At 35.4% G+C, this 23,239-nt stretch overlaps 3 protein-coding genes across 4 annotated transcripts; 2 read left to right on the plus strand and 1 right to left on the minus strand.

The window, feature by feature from the left end:
* Positions 1-2,128: 2,128 nt before the first annotated feature.
* Positions 2,129-9,211, minus strand: LOC145576988 (uncharacterized). Of its 2 annotated transcripts, none has more exons than XM_081634690.1 (7): positions 8,949-9,211; positions 4,803-8,399; positions 4,009-4,150; positions 3,669-3,896; positions 3,441-3,588; positions 2,721-2,802; positions 2,129-2,535 (listed from the first exon to the last, which is right to left on the minus strand). In XM_081634690.1, exons 1-2 carry the CDS (start codon positions 9,118-9,120, stop codon positions 5,170-5,172), a joined length of 3,402 nt encoding a protein of 1,133 aa, XP_081490816.1. In that variant the 5' UTR covers positions 9,121-9,211; the 3' UTR covers positions 2,129-2,535; positions 2,721-2,802; positions 3,441-3,588; positions 3,669-3,896; positions 4,009-4,150; positions 4,803-5,169. The 2 variants fall into 2 exon arrangements, with proteins under 2 accessions (XP_081490816.1, XP_081490817.1); XM_081634691.1 differs by having other exon boundaries at positions 2,716-2,802.
* Positions 9,212-11,764: 2,553 nt separating this feature from the next.
* Positions 11,765-16,471, plus strand: LOC145575013 (protein NOI4-like). Its single transcript, XM_081632929.1, has 3 exons — positions 11,765-11,961; positions 15,019-15,201; positions 16,055-16,471. The coding sequence occupies exons 1-3, from the start codon at positions 11,956-11,958 to the stop codon at positions 16,097-16,099; spliced, it is 234 nt and encodes a 77-aa protein (XP_081489055.1). The 5' UTR covers positions 11,765-11,955; the 3' UTR covers positions 16,100-16,471.
* A 1,569-nt stretch (positions 16,472-18,040) lies between these two features.
* LOC145575014 (putative nucleoredoxin 1) lies at positions 18,041-20,943 on the plus strand. The gene is made up of 3 exons (XM_081632930.1): positions 18,041-18,093; positions 18,198-18,295; positions 19,046-20,943. The coding sequence occupies exon 3, from the start codon at positions 19,386-19,388 to the stop codon at positions 20,868-20,870; it is 1,485 nt and encodes a 494-aa protein (XP_081489056.1). The 5' UTR covers positions 18,041-18,093; positions 18,198-18,295; positions 19,046-19,385; the 3' UTR covers positions 20,871-20,943.
* Positions 20,944-23,239: the final 2,296 nt, after the last annotated feature.

Raw genomic sequence — 23,239 nt, forward strand, 5'->3', positions numbered from 1 at the left:
ATCTCACTATTCTCTCCTTTTATTTGATACCTAAGGGAATGGAATGAGCCAAACCCACCTCCCCCCCAAGGTTTCTAAACCCCATACCTCATGGGTTTGAGGTATGGGTTTGAAATTCATATTTTTGTCAACCAAACATATGGTATGGGTTTTAGTCATTCTAAACCCATACCTCATACCTATATTTCGTGAACCAAACGCCCCCTTATCTTTGGATTTGGATTTGGAATTGGAATTGGAATTGGAATTGGAAATTATTTCGGTCTGTTTGGGATCGTTGTTAAGCTACTATAATGGTGTTTGCAATAATTCAAAATATCATATTAGTAAAAATTGTAACAAAATTTTATTATAAATGTAGACACTGTGATGAATCTAATGATATATTATATAATTAAATTTATTTATTTTATAATAGCAAAAAAGTTAAGTCAAACATGGTATGTAAATAGAGCAAATGTCAAATTGATGCATTTAAAAAAATAGAGTATCATACCAAAAGATTTAGGAATTGGAATTGGAAATCTTTTTGGCACGTTCGGGCCCACTGTTAAGCTATTACAGTGGTGTTTTATAATACTGAGCATGAAGCATGAGCTGCTAAGTATTGTTTTTTGCTTTATCATGGAAACTAATTTGTAGCACGAAGGTATGAGCTATCTAAACCTGTATAATAATTATTGAAAATTATTTCGGTCTGTTCAAGTTCACTGTTTAGCTAATATGGTGGTGTTTGGAGTATTAAACATGAAGTAGTGAAGTATGAGCTTCTAGGTATATTTTTAACTTTATTATTGAAACTACTATGTAGCACGGAAGTATGGTTATCTAATAATAACAAGGTACGCGGGTTTATGAATATGTTTATTAATCGATTTTGTTTCCAATAATTGCAAATGATATGCTACTATTCTAGTGATAATGGTAGACATCTTTCGTTTTGGGGTGGATTCAATTGGAAGTTTTTTGGTAATTTAAATGATCAGTGAAATTTTATATATGTGAGTTGGGAAATGAGGTTTGTTAATATTGCATTTCTTTAATAATACGAGTAGTGATTAAAACGTCAATGTTGTATGTTGGATTCATTTCTATACATTCAATACTCTTCTATTTCTAGGTTATATTATTCACATTTTATCCTCAATTACAAAAACATGGAAAATATGGGCTCACCCGAAGCATAGACTAGTTTATATCTCCACTCATTTTCAACTAGAGATTTAATTAATACAGTACCTCTATAAACATCCACAATTAACTACCTAATTTCTTTTTTTTTTCTTTTTTGAGAAGAACTACCTCATTTCTTTTTTATCTGAGAATTGAGAGAAAATATTTTAATATACCATTTTATAATTTATTTGGTGAACGGGAGGGGCAAGCCCCAGATATACCATTTTATAATAAATTCTAATATTTCATCAAAAAATAATATGTTTTGTGGATACTCAATGTGAAATAAAAATTGTTTTATTTGACAAATAAAGCAAACAAAAAAGACCAAAAAAAAAAAAAAAAAATGGTTCAGGAAAATTAAAAGAAAAACACATTTGAGTGCTCTTCTTGATCTACAAGAAATTTCCAGCCGTCAATCCCACTAGCTTTCGTATGAGACATGAAGTCCAGGTTCCTCATTAAAGAAAATTAATTTGCTTTTTAAAGATTTCAACTTTTCTTATTGTAAAATCTTAATCTCAAAGGAAAAATTAAATAAAAAATTAAAAAAAACTCCTGCTTTTCTTGTGATGAAAAGTGTACTAGGTGCAGCACTGGAAAGCTCATCATAGCAAAGTTATTCCTTTCTTAGAGCTATATAGTATGGAGTATGAATTTTGTTTCACTATATACAGTTTATGGGCGACTTTTAATTATTGTTAAGATAGCTTTCGATTACCAATTTACTATTAATTGACTTTTAACAGTTGACTAGATAAATATTCGTATTAAAATAATCATTGGTTACTATACGTCTTATACAATACACCCGTTATATTCTATACTTTAAAACTTTATGTTGCATGTTAAATTGTAGGCTAATGCATTATACTTGTACATAATTAATATATGGACATTTGAGACCAATCAAATAATATAATAAAAAAAGTCAACCTAGAAGTTTCCTCAAACAAATAATTGTCTAATGGAGTCAATTTTTTGTTATAATATACAAGGAAGTTCTTTGTAGTTGCCAGATGATAAATTCTACCATATAATACGGTCCTAGGAACTTTAACAACATAGTATAGTATGAAATGAATTCATCACTAAACTTAAGGATTAGCTTAATGATCGCGCCAAATATTTTATTAAGAATCGGCTTTGTCTCTAATCATTCAGTCTATTTCCGCATGGTTGGGTAAAATCTTGCTTCCTGTCAAGCCACTTTCAACAAGGTTTCCAAGAAGTATTTACTTCTGTATTGACTTCTGTATTGGAGCCAAAGTACTAGCACTTGAATCCATGAATTGTAGGCATGTAGCAAAGGCGAATTCCTCAATAATAAAAAGTGAATACCAAAACACTGACGCTGGGCTGCATTGCGACAAAAAAGCTCAATTGTCAACAAACAGTAAGCAACTCTATTATGTACAATGAATCAACATTTAACCTTTTAACAACACGAGCTGCATAATATGCTAATTTCATACTACGTTCTTTTAAAAAAGAGAACTACATACAGAAGGTAAATTATAACATGAATAAGTTGGTAACCTTACTATTTTTGGCAGTCAATGGGAAGTTGGGAAGTCAGAAGTCAATATACCAACTGGCATAAGATACAGCAAAACCAGTGCACACCTGCCATCAACAAAAAATAAATTGACTTGCCTTACGATCAGATTAGATTCAAATACAGTTGATTGCTTTAACTATATTGTGGCTATAATGTTATAAGCATTCTTCCAAGCACCTATTTCATTTCAATGAAATACAATGGACTAAAGTCATGTCTCACTAAACTGTCACATTTCTGCTAAGTAGCAGGTCAATCAATTCCTTTTTTTTTTTCCCCGGAGAAAGGGTCTAACAGAAATGGAGAGGTAATGAAATCGGATCCCCTTTGGAACTGTATGGGTAAGATCTATACATGGTACATCAATACTCCATCCTAACCAACTTGGTCCTAACTCCTAAGCATGAATCTCATTATACACTTCAACTTTTCAAAGTGAAATTTACTAAGTGAAATTTACTAGCAGGTTTTCCTAACAGACTATATAGCATTCATAGTCTTACAAGGACTTGATAATGTACCAATCCCATATGAATATAGGAGCAAACAGCACTAAATCACAAGTCATGACACAAGTATTTTTGAAAGACGTTTTTGCCTTGAATAATACAAGTAGAACTCAATCATGGATAAACTGCCTAAACCAAAATGGATCCGAGATTAATGAGAGGAAAAGCATGGTGGCTAAAAATTAATCATGTACCTTTGACATTCCAGTAACAAATTGTTGCAGCCTCGCCATGTCTTCCTTGCTGAAAGCCTGAAACTGCTTGCAACCTCACAGAACCACTGAATGACATTGGAAGCAACAATGTAGCCAGTATACTCTGTATTGACCTTCAAATCATCCACTGGAATGCATATGAACGAATCAATATCCTAGAGCGGAAGCAATATTACAAATGGAGTAACAGTGATCAAGCTCACTCACAGTCAATTTCTGGAAGTCCACCTATAAGGAGTTCAGGCTCTTTATCACTGAAAATAGAAACCAACTCCCGAAGCACAAAATCATTAAAACCTTCAAGGAATGAAGTGATTTGGGGATGGATAGCATTCGTCAAAATATGGTCAGCAACAAGATCAACATACTCGTGCTTTGTTTCCTCTGTAACACTTTTACATTTATCCCCTTAGATTGAAGCTCATAATCAGCGACCTTTAACAGGCAACAGAAAAAGACCGATTAAACGAAAGAATTAGTTCGAGCAGATCCAATTATATTTGGATTTATAAAGCGGACAAGTATTAGGGTATGGGTTATCATTTACCAATACAGCATAAGAAGAAATTCTTCAATTCCAAAGTTCAATTATACTGGGAGCATAATAGAGAGAGCTCAAGTCTGTTATAAGTTTCTCCCCATCTGCATCCATGCTAAAAGTAAGGTCTAGAACTATCATAAACATCATTCTGCAAAGCCAATCAGAGATGACGTGAGAAACACAAAAAACCCAATCATACAAAATGACCATAATGATGTCTGCACAAAAGCAAGGCAGAACATATAATAAATTATTAAACTCCAGCAACCACTTCAAATTTTTATTGCAATCTGGAATCAACAGCCTCAAGAACCAACATAGATGATGTAAGATAGATTTTCAGTCTGGGAGACAGGATTAGGATTTGGCTGGAGGGTTATATTATTCCCAACTGCGGTAAAAAGTAGCACTTCCTTATCAAAGATAGTCCTTGACAAAATGACAACTGGTACCACTCTCTTGTGAGACCACCAGCATCAATTCACTCTTCACCTTGATGCTGCACATTCAATCGCCCCTTCAGATCCTGATTTAACCTCATTCACAACTGATTATATGAGTCTTCAAGAACATACACCCAGCGACCACTTATTCTGAGTAGCCCAGCAAGGTAGTTGTTCTATCTAAATGTAGACAGTTTTATATGCAAGTATACTAATTTCGCTCAGCACAAAACCTATCATCACATATCTAAAAGCTAACTCACTTAAAGACCTACGAAATAATGATGTTCCAATGGGAATGCATACTGCATCAATCATAAACTTGTAAGACACAGAAAATTATTTTTCAAAGAAAACCTGTTTCAGATCCACATGCATGCAAGAGGCCAAGAGCCAGAGAGCATATTGGAAGAATGTCATCTAACAGAAGGTATCTGTCAAGTCTTCAAGCCATCATATAGCCATGAGAAGGAACAGGCAAATTGTAACAGTGCTGTCTCCACCTGAACCGTACAAAGCAGAAGATTAAGAAACTAAATTGTAGCTCCATAATATTCTAAGTTAACAAGCCAATTGACATATACACACATGATTAACGCACCGCAAGAAAACCAATATGGAAAGAAAACCTGATCAGCTAGAAGAGAACCAATATGAACTTGGACAAATATCTGTGATCAGGCATCCTGTTACTTAATTTGCCCAAGCCTGATTGTTAATAAACCTAGCCACTATTTGCGTTTTTTCGCAGCATTTTCAGGGTGTCCAGAGCAGATATCAAAAGCTGCTGCATGTCATCTGAGCTTCCAATTTGAGATATGAATCCCCTTTCTAGCATATCCATCAAAAGAGTTTCACCCTTTTCAAGATCCTTACTAGCAAGAACGGCACTGATGAGAATCTCAAAAGTAGTAATGTTAGCCCAAAGACCCTTTTGTTTCAGCTCTTTATACAATTCAAAAGCTCCATCAGTATCACCATTAGCATGAAGACCTGAAATAAGCACATTGTACAAAATCACATCAGGTTTTAGTTTATATCGTTCCATAATTTCCCGAAATTTTAGAGCCTCTGTGACCCTGGCCTCTTTGCAAAGCCCATGCATCAAAGTTGTAAAAGTGAGAGCAGATGGAACCAAATTGTTTCGTAGTATGCTATCAAAAATCAATTTTGCATCATCAATCTTTCCACATTTCACAAGTCCCCTAACCATAGCACTATCAGCTACATCAGAGGAGCTCACGCCAAGGGCCTCCATCTCATCTCTGAGCCTGAATGCACCTGCTATATCTCTTGCTCTAAGCAAACCTTTCATCAATGTTGTATATTGTCTGCGTGTAGGAACATAACTCTTTCCCAGCATTTCATGAAAAACCATATGCACTTCCTGGAAAGCTGACTTTTTAGTGAGTCCAATGATGACATTATCATAGGTAGTTCTATCAGTTTGCACTCCTATTTTCAGCATCACGTCAGTCAGTTCGAATACCTTCTCCATCTCACTACTTTCACAAAGTTTCCTGATAAGCATGTTAAATGTCAACTGATCAGGTATACTTCCCTCCAATATCATCTTCTTCAAACATTTCACAGCAAGCTCCACTGCTTGTGTCTCACAGAGTCCTAGAATGAGGGAATGCTGTGTTAAATTATCAGGAAGAAATCCCTTGCTTTTTAGAGAATTGTACAAAATGAAGCATTTTGATAGTTCCTGCATCTTTGAATACCCATGTAAAAGGATGTTATAAGAAGCCAAATTTGGAAAAGAGTTTCCACTCATCCACTGCAGAACTTCATGTGCCTTAACCATTTGTCCCTTCCTAGAATATCCATCTATAATAGCATTTGCAGCAACTACATCAGGGTAGACCTCTTCCCTCACCATATTTTCATATAAATAGGAAGCAGCGTCTAGATGGCCAGCCTTAAATGAAGCATCAATCAGTATTGTATATACCACTTGGCAAGGATATAAAATTCCTCTACTAGTCAAATTTCCAAGAAACAGAAGTGCAGCAACAACTTTCCCCTTTTTACACAAACCACTCAGAAGAGTAACATATGTGTGATTATCAGGAAGAAGATCATTTTGGATCATTTCATTGCAGAGGTCTACTGCTTCTGCCAATCTGCCTGATTCACACATGGCAGCGATCAATGTATTGTAGGCAAAAGCATCGGGCATACCAGAAATATTACGCAGCAACTGGAAAAATCTTTTCCCTATCTTGAAGTTTCCACCCCTACAAATTCCTTTCAGAAGACTTACATACGTGGAAAGGCTTGGATCATGACCAAGATTAATCATCTCATCAAAGCAAGAAAATGCTTTGAACACTTTGCCTAAATTTGAATAACCATCAATCATACAATCAAAGGTTACAGAATTAGGTCTGGCACTTGGTTTAGTCATATGTTGCATGAAATCCTCAGCCTCCCGAAACATTTTACTCTTGCAAAGAGAGGAAACCAACAAATTGCAAGTTTGAAGATCAGCTTCGTGTCCATCAAAGTTCATGGCTGCATAATGTTTCAAGGCCTCATTAACTCTTCCTTGTTTGCAAGCATTATAAATCATTGTTGCATATATGACCCTGTTAGGTCGGATTCCTGCTTTGTACATCTTACATAATATTTCCTTCGCATTATGCATCTTTCCTAGCCTACAGAATCCATTGATTAGCACAGAATATGTGATCACATCAGCACAAGTGCCGTCCTTTGAAATTGCGGCTAGCAAATCTACAGCTTCAGTGAGCATCCCATTTTTACAAAACCCATCCATCATCATTGTGTACATGGTGCAGCTAACCGTGATACCTTTTGATTTCATGCTCTCTAATACACTTCTTGCAAGTTCAAATTTGACATGCTTGCATAGCCCATTCAATAAAGTCCCATAGCTGACTTCGTTAGGTGCAAGCCCCACAGCTTCCATTTTACAAAGAACTTTGAAAGCTTCCTGAAAACTGCCATGACTGCAATGCCCATCAAGCAATGTATTATAGGTGATATGGTTCGGGTTAAGATCGAGCCTCGACATATCCTCAAAAACTTTATCAGCAACTTCAAGCTTCCCTTCCTTGACAAACCCATTAACAAGGGTATTATAAGTCACCTCATTGGGCAGTATCTTCTTCTTCCTCATCCTTTTCAACAGTAGATACCCCTTCGCACTCCTATTATTTCTACATAAACTATCAATAAGCATATTATACGTATATGTGTCTGCTGCAATACCTTTACAAGTCATCTGATCCATAAGGTCACAAACAGCTTTATACCTTCCATTCTTACAATACCAACCAAGCATAGTGTTATACGTAACCACATTTGGGACATAACCAGATTCTTCCATCCTCCTGAGGAGATACTCAGCTTTCTTAAGCTGTCCCTCTGCACATAAAATGTTCAAGAGCACATTAAAGGTACTAACATCGGGGCAAATCCTTCTCGCGAGCATTTTTTTAAAGAAGGCCCAAGCCACCTGATGCTGCCGTATTGCAGCTAAGATCACATTGCAAGTATGAACTGATGGATTAAATCCTCGAGAAGCCATCAAATGAAATGTCTCCAGAGCATCATCTACTTGTCCCAATTTCAAATAAATTCTCATTAAGAGATCAAAGACTGAAGGATTTGAACGGCAAAGTCGATATGTTCCCATAAGAGCTCCAAAAATGGAACTTACATCAACGTCCAAATAAGATACACGCTTTAAGAGTGACTTTGCGTAGTCATACATCCTAGCTCTAACTAGTATGTGAATTGTAATACAATACATATGGAGCATGTGATTCAACTCCAAACCCGGCCTTTTAATGACCCAATCGAGAAATTTTAAAGCTAATTTTCCATGAACTGGTCTAAGTGAAGCTAATCTATATTCCATGCGGTTCAGTGACTCCCACCGATCAAGCGTGAGAATTGCATAAATGCTATCTTCCAAACCTCCTGTAATCATCAAGTGATAATAACATCACTACAGTATAAAGCAGGCACTTCAAACACTTCGTTCAGAATATAATCAGACCATCAACTCCGGTCAAGTAACAATTGGTTCACCTCATAAGCCATACTCCATGATTTGATGAATAGTATAATCAATCATTTCTGGAAAATTGGAAAATATTCTTTTTTGCATATTCTATACCCCCATTACCTAAAAATTTTGAAATTTAACAACAGCACAAAATGGGATTTTTTAACTTTTGGAAAAATGCAACACCATGAATTTTTCAGGCCCTATGAAATTATACAAATTACCGGCAACCAAATATTGTACCATAAAAGGAATACAACAAACAATAATCAAAAGTTACAAACTTTAACAGAAATATGATATTTTGCATACTCTTAGCACATCACAAATTCAACACCATGACGAAAATTCAAGAAATTTCAGTAAGTCCCATCAAATTACAAATAGGATAAAAGCAATTTCCACATGAAATAATAACAAACTTGTCATATTTTCAAGTGATTTGAAGAAAGAAAAATTACCAGGAAATTTGGAGTTGGTGCATGTTGTGGTGGAAGTAACAGCACTTTGAGAGCTTGAATTATTTCCCAGAAAATGGGAAGAATTTAAGCTCGAGAAACCTCGAAAGGTTGAGAAAATTCTGGGAATTAAAGAGGGTTTCTTGATTGTTAATGAAACTAAATATGAAAACATTTTTTAATTTAAAAGTAAAATTCTAACCATCTGATTTCTGGGCAGTTTGCAGAGGTTGAAGACCAACAATAGCCCAAAGTCAAGTGAAGAAATTGAATTGGGGTTTTGGTCTAGAACTCTAGAAGATACAACAAAATGTTTATTTACTACGTTTTTTATTTTATTCTTTTTTAAAAAATTAATTCTTTCCCTCTTTTTTTTCCAATTGGTACCAAACTCTAGTACTCTAATACTAGTTAAACTCAAAATTCTAAATTCTAAATTCTAAATTCTAATTTGAGTAAATAATTGTGTCAAGTTTGGAAATTATTCTTATCAAACCTTGTCAAAATCGATATAGGATTAAAGTAAGCTTCATGTTCAGGTTTGATTCTAGTCGGATTGTTTACTATTTCGGATATGAGTTGGTTTTATTCACGTCAAATTCTAGTTGGATTCGATTTTAACTTTAGGCATATACCAGTTAGGTAAGGAGTGGGATTATTGAAGTAAGTTCAAGCTTGGTCGGTAATTCATCAGGTCTAATCAACATTCGGTCGAGTTATTCTCACGCTCAGGTCAAGTTTAGTGTCATGATTGTTTCATACCAAAGTAGATTAAAATATTGTTTCTAACCCTAAGCCGTTTCCAACACCCTAAACCATCGGAACCGGAATCAAAACCGTTTTTACCGAACCATCAACAAACTGTAATCCGTTTGCACCGAACCGTTTACTACCCGGATTGTTTACAAGTCGAACTAAATTTAAACCGCTTAGGAATAAACCGAAACTGAATCGAACCGATAATTATTTCAATTGAACCAAAATCGACCCTTAAGGCACTTAAATCGACTTCAAACCAATCCGTTTTCAAATCGAACCAATTCCAAACTGAACCGAAACCGAACTGTCAAACCGTTTTGACAATAATACAAATTGCCAATGTTACACACTTAGTAGTTAGTAGTACTTTATCAAAGTTTTTTAAACATGCACACAAGTGACATAACTATTACGGAGTACAATATTCCAATTCACATTAGACACTCCCAAAATCATGGTCCCCACCTTCAATTGAAACAAATAAATATTCCAACTAGTTGCATAAAAATAATTTTAATAAATAAAAAATAAAAAATGGTAATACTATGTACAACAGTACAAGTAAAAGACTACGAAGAAAAAGACCGTTAATTCTCCTTTCAATCAACAAATTATTATTTCCGAGAATCCGGTATGTAGTGTTTTATGTTTCGTACTCGTTAATACGCTAGTCACTTAGGGGGTGTTTGGTTCGTAAATTGGTATGGGGTTGGAATTAGAAATGAAATTATAGTGGTGTGGGTTTGGAACTTGATTCTTAATACCATATATTTGGTATGCTTATGGAATGTAATTTTTTTCTTTTATTTGATACCTAAAAGTAGGGATGAGCAAAACTACCCGAAAAACCGAAAACCCGAAAAACCAATCCGTAACCGTTCCGAAAATTAGGGTACCCGATCCGATAACCATAACAGTTCGGGTACCCGTTCCGATAATTTGTTATCGGGTATGGTTATTGGGTATCATTTTAAAATTAACGGTTACCCGATCCGTTCCGATAAGCATTTTTTTGCTTTTTTTCCCTACTTAAATTTATTTTTTTAAAATCTAAACTCTTACTTTACTTTATAATTACTTTATAATATCAATGATTAGTAACATTATTAATAATTTGGTCAAAATCATATGATATTGTAGCTAATTAGTGGTAAATTATATCATAATAACTACATAATTAACTTTAATTATCATTATTGGATATCTTATTGGGTACCCGATAACCAATCCGAAAATCCGGGTACCCGAAGTACGGATACCCGAACTTATCGGTTCGGGTTATGGATGTCACTTTTAAGGAATTTAGTTATTTGGTACCCGAATCGTTAGTACTAACGGTACGGGTTCCCGCCCCATGCTCACCCCTACCTAAAAGTATGGGAATGAGTCAAACCCACCTCCCCTCCAAGGTTTCTAAACCCCAACCCATACCCTGAGGGTTTGAGGTATGGGTTTAAAACTCTTAAACTCATAAAATAAACATAAGATATGGGTTTAAACCATTCTAAACCCATACCTTATAGCTTAGTTATGTGAACCAAACGCCCCCTTAGATAATGTTCGGCGAAATATAATTGTGAAACTAGCTTTTAGTTGTGAAGTTAGCTGTTATTGTGTAGAAATAATTAGTTAACTAAGAAAATAGATAATTTAAGTATGAGTGTTCGGTAAATTAGATATTAACTAACTATTACTTATAAAAATCAATATTTTTCCCTAAAACTATAGATTTATTTCTTAATAGTTACCTCTATTTTCAAAAACTAATATTTCTCGCTTCTTATAAAAGTTACATCCACCACCAAAAGCTACTGCCAAACATGCCCTTAAATACTATTAGAGGGCGTATTCGACAAAATGCAACCGTACATATAACTGTTATTCGTAGCTATGGTAATAATGTTAGCCGTATTACAGTAGTTGTTAGCGGTGAAAATAGATAAACGGCGTTAAAAAGAACAGAAAGCAAACGGCGTTGTAAGAGAGAGAGAATGAGCTCTGAAAAGTCCCCACGTTCACATGCCTATTTCTGGCTTTTCATACAAAAATTCTCTCTCCTCCCCATTTCACATACACAAAACTTCGTCATCATCAAAACCCCATTTTCTCTCTCCTCTTTCTCTCTCTACTTCTTTCATCTTCTTTCTCCCCTTTTCTTTTACCCCCTTTTTTTGTTTGTTCTTCATTTCATTCGAATCTCTCTCTTCTTTCTCTCTCTTCCCCCCTGTTTCTTCCTTTCCTCTCTGTATTCATGACGGTAAGTCAAAATTCAATTATTTATTTTATTATTATTATTATTGAAATTTATCATCTTTTTGCTGATTGTTGTTGTTGTTGTTGTTGTTTGTAACCCTAGATTCATCGCAATTCAGCTTGATTTTTTGTGTTTTTCATGTTTTGTTTGATTTGATCTGGTTTTGTTATTGGGTTTAATTCTTCAGTTTTCTGGGTTTTCTTGATTGATTTGATTTCTTGTTTGACCCTTCTTTTTTACAATTCATCTTCTTTAATTTCCCAATTGATTGATTTTTCTTTTTTTTAATTGATAGGTGTATTAAGCAGAATTATCATTTTTAGCTTCCTGATTCAGTCTAGATGATTTTTGATTTTTATCATTTAAAAAATTTTAACCCTAGAAATCTCTTGAGAATAGGAGTTGATAGTTTTTAATTGGGATTTTTTTTTTTTTTTTTTGAATTTTTGGTTTTTTTTTTTTTCCTTCTCATTTTATGGAAGTTTGATTGGTTGGTTTGGTTTTACACAGTTTGAACAATTGTATTTTTTTGGGAATTTTGTTTTCTCTTAGCTTTCAATTTGAACTATTGTATTTTTTTTGGGTATTTTGTTTTCTCTTAGCTTTCAATTGTGGTTTTATTGTAAATATCATTGTGACATTGTCTAGAAGTGATTAGAAGATGTTGACTTAAACTTTTTGTGAAAGTTGTAAGGCACTGATAAATTTTAGCTTAACTTGGCATTTTCAAGAATCCTTGTTTGAAAGCTAAGTCATTGCCAACCATGGATTTGTTTTGTTTTACTCGTGTTTTCGTCATGTCATAAACGTAAATATTTTTTCATGGCATGACTTCGAAGGAGTGTAAGATTGACCTAGTTATCCAAAAGTATTTCAGCTGCCTGTAGCTGATTGATAACTTCATTGAGTGGATTTTAGGCCATTTACCATCCTACCTTAGAGTGGTTATATAGATATTTCTGAATTTCGATGATCGAACACTTAAAGTGTGAGTCCTTGAGATTAAATTAAAGGTAGGACTTCAATTTTTGTTTTTTTTTTGGATAACTTTTTACTACAGCTTATTTAGAGTTTACTGGTGATGGATATTTAGGAGTGGTGGATGATTTCATAGCCCATGATATACGAATGTGTGAGCAACTTGGCTTATTTTGGCACCCTTTGGGTCCATTTGATGAACGAACGATGCTAGCTTGTGTCTTTTCTTATGACGCGTTGCAAGGTTGGCTTCTGGTTGATAAAGGGGTAGTATGTAGTAGAGATTTGACTATTTGAGTATGCAGCTAGTCTGTGGAAGCAGAATTGTCAGCTGGCAGCTACCTTGCTGCTGTCATCCTAGCTGAGCTTAGCCTTAATACAACTTCTGCTTGCTTTTGCTTGGGCTGGCTTTATCATATGCTAAGTCGGAGTCTATGTGCAATTGCAGGCAATATCAGAAATGTTCTTAGACCCGGCAAAATGGATCTTGCTTGTTGAGCACTGGTTTGAATCTAGTTTAGCACTTGCAGTTTATATAAAAGCATGAGCTGAGGTGAGGTGCTGAGAGTGATAGGCTCTCGGACATAATCCTTGAGGGCCTTAGAGGCATGCCTTTTTGTTCTTATTAAAATTACTGTTTGTAGGTTCCCTTGTCCTGAATCTTTATTGTTCCCATTTTCTACAAGCCATAGAATATGACGTGCTACTATGAAGCATCTAGTGATTTTATAGCTTCTTGTTAATATGTGTGGTTCTGGGTTGAATGTGTTTTTTTCCCCTTTATTTGGATTTTTTAAAGTATACATATACCAATGATGGTTGTCCCGCATATAGTATACATTCACTGTTCAACTGTTCAATAAGCTTTGCTGAGCTTCTGGATTAATCTTGCTTCTGATCTTAATTTTGGCTTTTCACCCACTCATGAGCTCACCTACTTTCTCTATCCTTAATCTCCACGGCCTTACCCATTTTACTATAAGCTATAAACATGTGATGGCTTGCTTCACTTTTTCTTCCTTTAATAGCTACCCCTGGATATCAAGATGTGTGTCAACTGAGTGCGCCTCAGGCCGTTGAAATACCAAGTAGGAAAAAATCTAAGTGGAAAAAGTTGCATATTATGTGTTTATCCTGTTTACTGTTTTTTCAAATTTGGTGATGATTTGACTGAATTTGTACTTATCTGTTAAATTAATCCGGAACAACTTTTTCTAATTTTCTTGGCTTAAGAATTGCACAATTGGAGGTTTAATTATGCTGTGACCAGCTTTCTTAATTTTGCTAGAGATTCAAGTCTCAACCTCTTTGAATTTTGGGAATATTGTCTTGTAGGCTTGCACACTGACAAGAAAAAGCCAGTCGAAGCTATTTCAAGCGACGTAGGGTCAGAAATTTGTTACCTTTTGTTGCTGTTATGTCTTTTAGGGCCATAGTGTTTTGAAGTTATTTTCCAACTTCTTTCATTTCTTTCGTGCATTATAAAAGTTTATTCTTGTTTTTGCCTTATTTTAAAATAATTTTTTTCCAGTGATCTTTTACTGTGTAAAATTTCTGTCAATGTGTGCACAGACCTATATTACTGATCTAGTGAGCTCCCTAATTTGATTGTGCTGACTTGTTATGGTGGTCTGTTTACGAGTAGCTGTGCTTGTACTTCCTTTGCAAAATGTATCTACAATGTTGGTAAAAACAGAAATTTTATTTCTATGATTATAATAAGAACATCTATATCCAGCTGCTGTTTTTATTGCTATAGCAAAATTTTCTCGTATTGTGATTTAGATCTGGGGATTAGATTTGGGATATCATATGCAAAGTTGAATTATGATTTTTAGTTGATGTCAATGTTGCATGGTAAATTTTGAATAAGGTGTATGCAAATGCTTTTGACTTTTATGTGGGGAGTGAGGGAGGTTGGTGGGGTTTGTCCAGCAGGACTTGGAAATGAACTCTGGTGGTCAACATCCTGATCAGAGGATTATTTATGTTTTTCCCTCATTGGGATTTTCACTTTTCTCCGGTTCCTCATTGGAAGAATGTATCACACAAATTCTTGACCCTATCTTTGGCAATTGTCAGGACAAGGGAAGGCCACTGCCCAAGTTTGGTGAATGGGATGTCAATGACCCAGCTTCAGCGGAGGGATTCACTGTGATTTTTAATAAAGCCAGGGATGAAAAGAAGACAGGTGGGAAACCTGAGTCCCCTGCGAAGAACCAGCCCACATCTAGGCCTGGAATGGAGCCCACCAAGTCTCAGCCTGTAAGTTTTTTTATTTCTCTTTCAGATTTGACCACTGTCGCATCTGCATCATTTTGGCTGTGTTTAATTGCTTGTTTGAGAGAGCACATTACATACGAGTTCCATCTCATTTCTAGTCAGTAGCTAACTTGGTTGTTGGCCTTGTGGCCAATTCATTTGGAGGTTTTTTGAGACAGAGAAAATGCTACATGCCTGTTGCTTTACTAATCTGTCATATCCTTTGTTTTCTGCTTTTTGGTTGTCATCTTTTGTTTTTCATGGTTGAAATGGTGAATGACTGCTAAAAGTATTATTATTATGGTACAAGATCTATAGTAACTTGTGCATTCTATTGCAACCCATCTGTTTGTTTGACTCCCAGTAGCGCCTTGCCATTCCCAAGTAAATTATTATGAATATTTGCTGATTAATCATATACTCCCTCTGTTTCAATGGAGAAAGTAGGGTTGGTGGGTATGGGTAGATGATTAAATAAGCAAACACAGAGATTTTAATTAGCTTTGGGATATCATTGAGTTTTAACTAGCTTTGAGGTAGTATATTAGGTATTTAGGTAAAAGTTTGTCATGATCATAGGAAAATGACTTTTAGAGGATATTGATATCTTTCTTTTCTATGACATTTCCATTTTGAGAGCTGAAGTCTACGACTGCCATTTGCCATAGAGACTAGAGAGCATATGCTATCATGTACAAATGGCATCGTTTCAATACTTAATTATGTCAACTGTTTAACAATACTTTATTGACAAGAAATTATTGAGGTTGCCTCAATTAAGATGATTTAACTTGGGACTTATAAACTAATTTGATTTCATGTCCGACTTATTTCTTGATTTTCTTGGACTCTGCAGAAAAAATGGCTATGCTGTGTACAAGCCCCAGATGTTCATTCTTAAGGAGAGTCTCTTCTCGATAGACTTGATATGGAAAGGGATATTTGGCTGAGATCCCACTCCAACACGTTTCTCCCAAAAGAACAAAAAATGTAAGAGTTGTGATAGGGTGCTTCAAAACCTGGAACAACACAATTTTTTTCTTTTCTCTTGTGCTGTTGGAATGAGTTGGTGTGGGAAGGAAACATGGAAAGAAGACTCTTATATTGTATTTATATGTACTGAATTGTGTGGGTCATTATTAAGAAAACCAAAAGTTTTCCTTTCTTACTCTCCATTTCTTGTGCTTTTGAGTTGTAAAGCTTTTTCATTTGTTGTATAACTTTTGGTTTTTGTATCAGTTAAGTTATAATGGAGTGGTTTTGGTTTACTTAATGATTTTGCTTCATGTTTGCCTTGGCATGTTACTTGGTCACTATTAACATTCAAGTAAAGCACTACCTCCGTACTGAATTATCTGCATAGTTGCACAGTTTCCAAGTCATAAAAGAAGATTAGTAAAAAGAAGGGTAGGTGATTAAGGGTAAGAGAGAGAAAGTGGGATCATTAAATTAAGTCACTGACCCTAACATCCTGAATACCTGTCCCGCTAGGCACCGAAATCGCCTTACCCCATCACCACCCTAGCCATCGTGACACTCACCTCTTACCCACCCCACCATAACCACTCAAAACCTACGCTAGCCTCATCTCAACCCCGTAAACCACCGTCTTCAACCTTAGCCACCATGTAAACACCCTCCCAACCACCTATGACCAGATCAACCCTCCTCGAAACCTTACCCATACCTCAATAGAAACTTCATCCTCATCGTTTTGAAGATTTTGTACCTAGCCCAAAACCTCATTCCCACCCCCTTGAAACTATTACTCGTATACCTATCCTGAATCCATCTCCACCAACAAAAACAACCGACAACTCCAAAAAATCCACCACCATAAACCCCTTCCCTATCCACACCCCAAACACACGCACACAAAACACCAACCTTAAAATATGAACGAAAAGGATAAAATAACGAATTATTACTTTCTCATCATTATACTAAGAGTACTGATCAAGAGACAGAACCTTCCCCTTCCTTACAAGATCCACATCAACTCTATGTCTTACAAGGTGATCTACACCAAGCATACTCTCATAGTCTCATAGAAATCATGGAAAGCTTATCATACATATCCTTGAACCTTGACCCCTTCCTTGGCAATTGTCACTTTGTTAGGACAAGGGAAGGCCACTGCCTAAGTTTGGTGAATGTGACGTCAATGACCCAGCTTCAGCGGAGGGATTCACTGTGATTTTTAATAAAGCCATGGAAGGCAGGTGGGAAACCTGAGTCCATTTTTAATTTTTTGATAAAATTATTCATTTTTAAATGTTTAATTAATTCATTTACCTAGTCTACACCTTCTCAAAAAAGCGTGATAAAAATTGTGTAGTTGCAAGTATTAAAAAACAGAGGAAATATTTAATTTTTTTTTTTTAGGTGTTTTACCCTGTTCACCTTTTAGGCTAATCCGGATTCGGAGATCAGTTCTGGATGGTTAGGTTACAATCCCCTCCCAATTGTTGTTGTGAGGGATCGAACACGGGTTCTTCCTGCCAATTTAACTCTTTATCTAAGTTATCGGTAATCAGGATTGAAGAATGAAAACACAAATAGAAGTTGAAATTATTGTAGAACAATCAAAAGTTAAATTATTTAAAGTAAATTAGACAAGGTGAGATTACTACTCCGTAATTACTAAATTGTATTTTTTTTCTTATATTTATCAGCTTTATCAAATTATATGTCCCTTTTCCTTTAGAATTTGGGCCTCAAGCTAAACTGAACATTAACCTTCGATCCCTCCCAATTGCCGTTAAATAAATAAAAAAAAAAAAATTAAAAAAAAAAAAAAAAAAAAAAGCCTTACCCTGATCAATTAACCTTAACCTTCGATCAATTATTGTTTTTTTTGAAAGAAATTGTTTTGTGTTGATTTTGAGTTACCCTGTATGCAAGTATCCCTTCTCTTTCTGTATGTTTTTTGGGTTAATTTTGAGTTTTTTTTTTTTTTTTTTAATTTTAATTTAGGTGAGGTTTGTCCTTGTTTGCAGTGTCTGATTCTAGTAAGAAGAAGAGAAGTAGAAAGGCGAATGTGAGTGTTGATAATTCAACTTCAACCAGTGGAATGATTTGTACTAGAGATGTCAAGGTATGTTTTGATTTCATGTTATTTCTAGTGTATCAGCTTCAATTTCGTTGTTGGTTAGAATTTCAACTGGTCTTTCTTTGCAAAATTTACTAATCAATTTTGTTTATTTTATGCAAAGTTTCTGCCCAAATACCTAAAAAATTAATTTTTTGTGGAAAATTTGGTCTTTTTGTGAACGGTTTTGCAAATGTAGTATTATATTTACTAATCAATTTTGTTTTTTTACCAACCAAGCAAGCTAGTATTAATTAGAAGGATATTGCTAATGAACACCTACGAGTGTCAGATAAACATTTAAAATATTATAAAGTAATATTAATTTGGGAATGCATGTTAAAATTATGTGTCAAACGGTGTAGTCAATGTTTATTTTAATTTAATATTTTTACTTTACTTGTCTTACCCAACGCCCTAGGGCGTTTCTTAGCTTTTGCCTAATTAGAAATATTGTCTAACAATACATACGGAGCTATTTCTTGTGGACAAAAGTTTTGCCACAACTCCGAAAGGTACTAGCTAAGCTAAAAGGTGCGCAACAAAATTGCCATCTCTTTTAACATGAAAACAAGATATAGACGTAAAAGAAGTTACAAAAGGACATAATATCATTAAGGATGGTATCCAAATCAGTGAAAATGACTGATGGTTATGGTTATTGATTAAATCCCGAAGTTATATTTCTTGATTTATTGAGATTATTAATTGATTTTGTGTTAATTTGTTGGTGCATGTGATTGATCCAATAATAAGGATATGGATGTAGATAGGTGGAAGAAGATTCCTGAGAAATTAAAGTTGGATAAGGAGGAATTAAGAAGGTACATGTTTCCTTGTCTTCCTATAGAACCTTGGCTAGAAGAAGAGTTTACAAAAAAATTGGATGGCAGCAGCATTTATAATTCAAAAACCGATCTTTTTCATGTTAATCATGTTTCAAGTCAATTGGGAGACTCGATTTATAAAAAATGTGACTTTGGTAGTGGTAAATATCGATCTAAGTGTGACATAGAGATTGGCAAGCGTCTTGGTGTTAAGTCCCTGTTGTTTCCTTCTGGAAAGGGCTATCTGGTTCGTAGAGGTCTTATAGTAGATGCTAAGAATCTTAATTGGTAAATACGTCATGCTTTGTTGTTTCATGGTGCCTCTTCATTGGAATTCTGTTGCCCGGAAAGTAGCAGTTGCTTGTCATGATTTATACTCTAAAATGAAGAATCGATTTGATATGGTAATTGTTGCTATTATGAGAGATGGCTGGACCCATGACAAGAAAGCCTTCAGCCAATTTATGTCTGCTTTTCCTTCGTCTTGCCTTGCAATTCCATTCCATGCCAAGTCTCATCGTCATCGTGTATGCAAGTATCTTGGAGGCATGTTCATGGCCAAAATTACTCTCGTAGCCCCCACTGGTAATGTTCTCTTGCACAATGAGGTTCGACACTTTGGGGATCTTGACTTTGTTCCCTGGTATCATTTAGCCAACTCCCATGCATTTCCTTTCATTACTGATGCGGATGCTGATCTGCATCTCACTACTCCATCGTCTCTTGAGGACCTTTTGTATTGCAGAACCTCTGATTTTGTCTTCAGGAAGAATTCCTCAGGAAGTGAGGCATTTTGGAAGGAGAAACGGCCTATTTTTCAACTCAAATCAAAGCTTGTGGGGTTGTACCTCTATACTTCGGGCAATTTGCTTCCTTGGCTTCGTAAAATTGAGGAAGCGTGTAGGCAAAGTGACAAGGAGTTGGAGATTGTGGTTGTATATCTTCCTGATTGGCATGGGCAAGATCCACGGTCGTATCCTGAATTTTTTAGCACTGTGCTAGCCAAGCAGAATATCTCTTGGTGGGTTGCGCCCTATAACAATACCGCATCCATTATACTCAAGCATTTGTTCGAGGGAGAGAAGGTGATCATTGTCGGTCCTAATGGCTCCTATTTAGATACCTATGGAGCTGAACTTATGCAGCTTTATGGTATTACTGCATATCCCTTCACTGTGAAGCACATTGTCGAAAAAACTCTGGCAGAGCTAAGCAAAGTCACCCTAGAATCTTTCTTGGACTTACTCAACATGCGTTTAGAGCATCATCATATAGGGAAGAATATTCTTTTTTACTTTGATTATCCATTTAGTATCAATTCTGTAGTTTATGATGCGTATACACGTTTCACTTTTGATATGGATGCTGTTATTCTTCCCTGTTCCATAGCTGATGCTACAGTAGTTACTGAACCCAAAGGAGATGATTCTAAACAAGCCAGAGGTAAACTATCATGGCATAACCCCTGCGTTGCCGTTAACACTGTGGTTGTGAAATTCTTCGCAAGGTTCTTTAATGGTGGATTTCCTACCATTGTTGCGTTTGGAAAAGATGGCAGGATCTGTTCACTACTTGCTCATCGCCTTCCATATTCTCAAGGGAATAAACCTTTTCCAATCAAAGGTGATCTGCTTGAAGAGGTCTCATCTATATTGACTGACTACTTGGAAAGATATGATGATGGTGAGTTGAGGTATCATCCTGATATGCAAGATCTCGAGGAGTTGCAGGAGTTGAGGCAAAGTTGGGTGTGATAGACGATGGGTCTTCTGTGTTTCATAACTAGGAGTTTTCATTTTGGTCCATAGTCCCTCCCCCCCACCCCCCCCCCCCCCCCCCCTGGGTGATTGCCATCGACTCATCTACTACATCATTTGCCCTTCACGCCTTTCTTCACACTGAATAACTAATAATTATTTAAAAATTTTAATTGCGATGACTTGTGGTTATATGAAGACTTTTATAGCTTTTTAATCTTTTATTTATTTGTTTCAGCTGCAGAATTGAATCCACGAAGTATTTTTTTTTTTTTTTTTAATTCCTAGATTCTTCAATGATGTAGATTTGTTCTGTTTGTTATGGATTTCTGTGATTCATAGAAATTAAATATATTATAATTTAAAAAATACTGATAAATGTGTGATAATGTTGAAGTATATGGTTACCCTTTGAATATGGGCTGATTGGAAATTTTGATAAGGTTTTCTGGATTCCGAGAAAAAGGCATGATTTTTATGTTTTAGAAACTTTTACTCCAATAATTGAATGTTTTATACTTTATGACATGTAGAATCCAAAAATTAAATAATCTGAACAGAGAAATTGTTGAATTTGATTGGTTACAGCCTTACAGGCATTCTTCAAAGAGAAAGAGCTCCTGACATTAGAAATTAGAAAATATATTGATGGCTGGTTGATACTTGTGTATTGCAACTTTTTCTCTGAAATTTTAAGAGTTTTCTCAGTCACTATGCAATATAAAATTCCTTGTTGGTTGGCGATAATATGTAGTTGTTGTGTTCATTTGAGCAAGCAGAATTTTAATCTGCATATATATTACAATCAATTATTATATCAAGACTAGCTAATATATATTCTAAAACCACAAATCTACACTCTGTATCTCTAAACGTAGTACCCCATTTTTATGTGGTTTTTATTTCTTTATCTGATTTTGGCGCTTCTGGCAACACTATGGACATTGAGAAGCTCTATGAGTATGGCGAGCGTCTTAATGATGCCAAAGACAAGTCTCAGGTTTGCTGCCATTTTCTCTCTTTTCATTATTTAGCGCACACTAGATATATATATACATGAATTGCTTTGATAAACAGAATATATATAGAACTGGTAGACAGTATCTATATATTCTGATACGTGTAATCTAGTTAATGGTGACTCTATTCAATTCATTGGATGTAGAGGGTTATATAGGAAATAAATAAAAGGGTGTACACCAGAAGCGCTGCTATAGGGAGGAGAAAAATATGGGATTGCTTGATGCTAAGAGGTTAAAGGCACATGCAAGATTAGTGCGAGTGTAGAAAGCAGCTGATTTTGTTAATTAGATGGGAATCGGAAAGAATATATAAAGGGGAAGTGTTTGTAAGATGTAAAATAGTATACTAGGGTGAGACTGAACCTGTTGGAGAAACAATGCTTCCATTAACACCCTTCTGTTTGGAATACTAAACAATTTTTGTATGGCCATAGCAATAGGTTATGCATTTAGCTGGTTTAAAGTCTACATATCAAGTTCGAGGACAATGAAGCTTGGACTGTTCAATATTAGGATCTTTTCTGCTGCCACAGCCTTGTATTTCTTGTGAAATAAGTAAATTCTGAAATTCAATTTTATATATGAACATGGTTGCTGGTATTGATGTAAATGACTATTCTATATGTGATGTTTTTTAAGGTTAAGTGATATTGAGTGGGCTGCTATCTTCAATTTACTGTGCCCTGGGTTGTTCAAGGAACTCTGGCTTTGCATGTGGTGCTTGAATCCTTGTGATCATAATGACTTCGCAGAAGACCAACTATGCTCTTGAGGTTGATGAAGTTTGCAAAGATCTTGATTTTTAAGGTTGGTTTATTTTTGTTCATGAAGATGAAATGTCTTATATATTTTATGCCTTTCAGTTACTCCCTGCCCCATGCTTTATCCCCTTTTACTTGCTCCCCATCCTATGTTTTGGCCGAGCTATGTTTGCTTTGATTTGGGTTAAATACGTGGCCAATGAAATATTTTCACGCATTTTTAAGTCCAAACTCCAAACATTAGGCATTAAGATTGAAAACTCCATAACATTATATGTAGTTTGCTACTTTGCTGCATTATGTACATGTGATGAGAAGTTAATAGCCCTTCTACAGCAGGGAGAGAAAAAAAAATTGGGGGGGGGGGGGGGGGGGAGGGTTGCCAAGAATGGGAAAAGTCAACAGAAGTGTGTTATGGCTGAAGTGCTGAACTATATATTATTGGGTAAATTTCAAAATTTTAAACCATGATTTATGTTGATGGCTTTGGTCTTTCAAACCCTCAGGGGTAGGAGATATTGGAAACTTTATTATAGATATTTTGTGTTGATGCCCGATAGTGCAAAGAATGTGTGCCTGGGTT

Source organism: Chenopodium album, chromosome 13 (genome assembly GCF_948465745.1).
Source record: "Chenopodium album chromosome 13, dcCheAlbu1.1, whole genome shotgun sequence".
NCBI lineage: Eukaryota > Viridiplantae > Streptophyta > Magnoliopsida > Caryophyllales > Amaranthaceae > Chenopodium > Chenopodium album.

Excerpts from the sequence above, each read along its gene's own strand:
- LOC145576988 (XM_081634690.1), bottom strand. The coding sequence starts at position 9,120 with ATGTTTTCATATTTAGTTTCATTAACAATCAAGAAACCCTCTTTAATT. Across the intron at positions 8,400-8,948 it reads CACCAACTCCAAATTTCCTG|GAGGTTTGGAAGATAGCATT; the intron begins GTAATTTTTCTT and ends TGATGATTACAG.
- LOC145575013 (XM_081632929.1), top strand. Across the intron at positions 15,202-16,054 it reads AGCCCACCAAGTCTCAGCCT|AAAAAATGGCTATGCTGTGT; the intron begins GTAAGTTTTTTT and ends TGGACTCTGCAG.
- LOC145575014 (XM_081632930.1), top strand. The coding sequence starts at position 19,386 with ATGCTAAGAATCTTAATTGGTAAATACGTCATGCTTTGTTGTTTCATG.